General features: G+C 44.6%; 1 protein-coding gene and 1 long non-coding RNA gene across 2 annotated transcripts; one reads left to right on the top strand and one right to left on the bottom strand.

Annotated features, from left to right (window-relative positions):
* Positions 1-267: 267 nt before the first annotated feature.
* On the top strand, positions 268-1072 carry LOC115626912 (U6 snRNA-associated Sm-like protein LSm2). Its single transcript, XM_030522423.1, has 3 exons — positions 268-323; positions 380-447; positions 506-1072. The coding sequence occupies exons 1-3, from the start codon at positions 321-323 to the stop codon at positions 711-713; spliced, it is 279 nt and encodes a 92-aa protein (XP_030378283.1). The 5' UTR covers positions 268-320; the 3' UTR covers positions 714-1072.
* Positions 835-1206, bottom strand: LOC115626913. The gene is made up of 2 exons (XR_003995631.1): positions 1174-1206; positions 835-1118 (listed from the first exon to the last, which is right to left on the bottom strand). It is a non-coding gene; the product is annotated as an uncharacterized LOC115626913 (long non-coding RNA).
* Between the last annotated feature and the right edge of the window lie 256 nt (positions 1207-1462).

Below are 1462 nucleotides of genomic sequence, written 5' to 3'. Positions count from 1 at the left end.
AATTTCAAAAGCTTACATGCACATCCACACACATCATCAGATTGGTTGTTCAATTCTCTTCCAATAAGCAATAAGCTGTAATTCAATTGAATGCGATGCATGTAGCTATGATTTCCCCAAGCACATGAAGGTCAATGTGATTACATTGTGATTTTGTTGGGATTACAGAACACACTTTGCAACACCAAACTCTTTGCTTTCCAATTCCTGGAAAACTATATGAATATTTTCTATTCATATGGAATGGCAACAAAGAAGAAGAAATGCTAGAACTGTCATCCTTTTTTCTTACAAGCAACGAATGCAACCTCAATTCCAAAATGGTAAATGACAAATAAAATTACAATTTAATACCCTAACCAAGCACTTCTCTCCACAGCTGTTTTACTCTTTCTTCAGGTCGCTCGTAGGCCACCAAGTCGTGGTGGAACTGAAGAACGATCTCAGGTATGCTATCTTTTGCAATTACTTGTTTATTTGATGCTCGATGTGGGCTATGTTTCAGCATCTACGGTACCTTGGCGTTCGTGGATCAGTACCTCAACATCAATTTGACCAGCATTAGTACCACAGAGCCGTGTAAATATCCACAGCTGACGAACATAAAGAGCTGCTTCGTCCGCGGCTCAGTAATACGTTACATGCAGTTGCCCGGCGATGAGGTAGACACGCAATTGCTGCACGAAGCTACTCGGAAGGAGAATCATTTTTAGGACCAGCTCCAAATTTTTCAATTAGGACATGGGAGATTAGGGAGGTGTGAACTATTAAAGTTTAGGGCAAACAAATCACGAAATTGCTTCTTCAATTAGCTTAATAATATGCCCAGTCATCTTTATGTGGTTATTTATTATTTATTTGGCCGAGAGCAAGAATTGAATTACTAGAGCTTAGTTCTTTTCATGCTTGTTCATATGACTGGTCGACCCGGCTTGTGCTTGAGCGCGAGCCTCATTGAAATCACGCTCTTGTCTTGCGGCTGGCATGTTCCTTACATTCCTGGCTGTTGGCCGTGCAAAGCCTTTATCAGTGGACAATGGTGCGCGTTCCATAAAAATAGACTGCCAATATGCCCCGACGTCGCCCCTTGCACCAAAACGTTCGACCTGGTATTCTGTCTGCATGGATCAACATAAGAGATAGAATGTACCGCTGCCCTTCTGGCGCACTCACCTCATTGTAACTGGCCTGCTCGTGGGCATCCAGCTGATGCCAGGGGCGTAGTGCGGTGCGCATTAGAGCCGCGGGCGTCCGCTGGCCAGGCCCGTGCAGGACACGGAAGCGGGCGATATGATGCCGACAGCGAATGGCCGCACTCAGCGACCGAGCGACCATCGCTCGCAGCATGCTCGACCCCTTCGACATGTCAGTAATGATGTGTGCAGACGAACATAAAATTGAAAAAAGAAAACAATCGATGTGGGGAAACCTAAAATTTTGTATGTCTCTGTAACTGTAAACG

The sequence above is a fragment of the Scaptodrosophila lebanonensis genome, unplaced genomic scaffold (genome assembly GCF_003285725.1).
Source record: "Scaptodrosophila lebanonensis strain 11010-0011.00,11010-0021.00 unplaced genomic scaffold, SlebRS2 tig00000089-arrow-pilon, whole genome shotgun sequence".
Taxonomy (NCBI): Eukaryota; Metazoa; Arthropoda; class Insecta; order Diptera; family Drosophilidae; genus Scaptodrosophila; species Scaptodrosophila lebanonensis.
The sequence above is the reverse complement of the archived record's forward strand: the minus strand, read 5'-3'. Positions and strand labels throughout refer to the sequence as shown.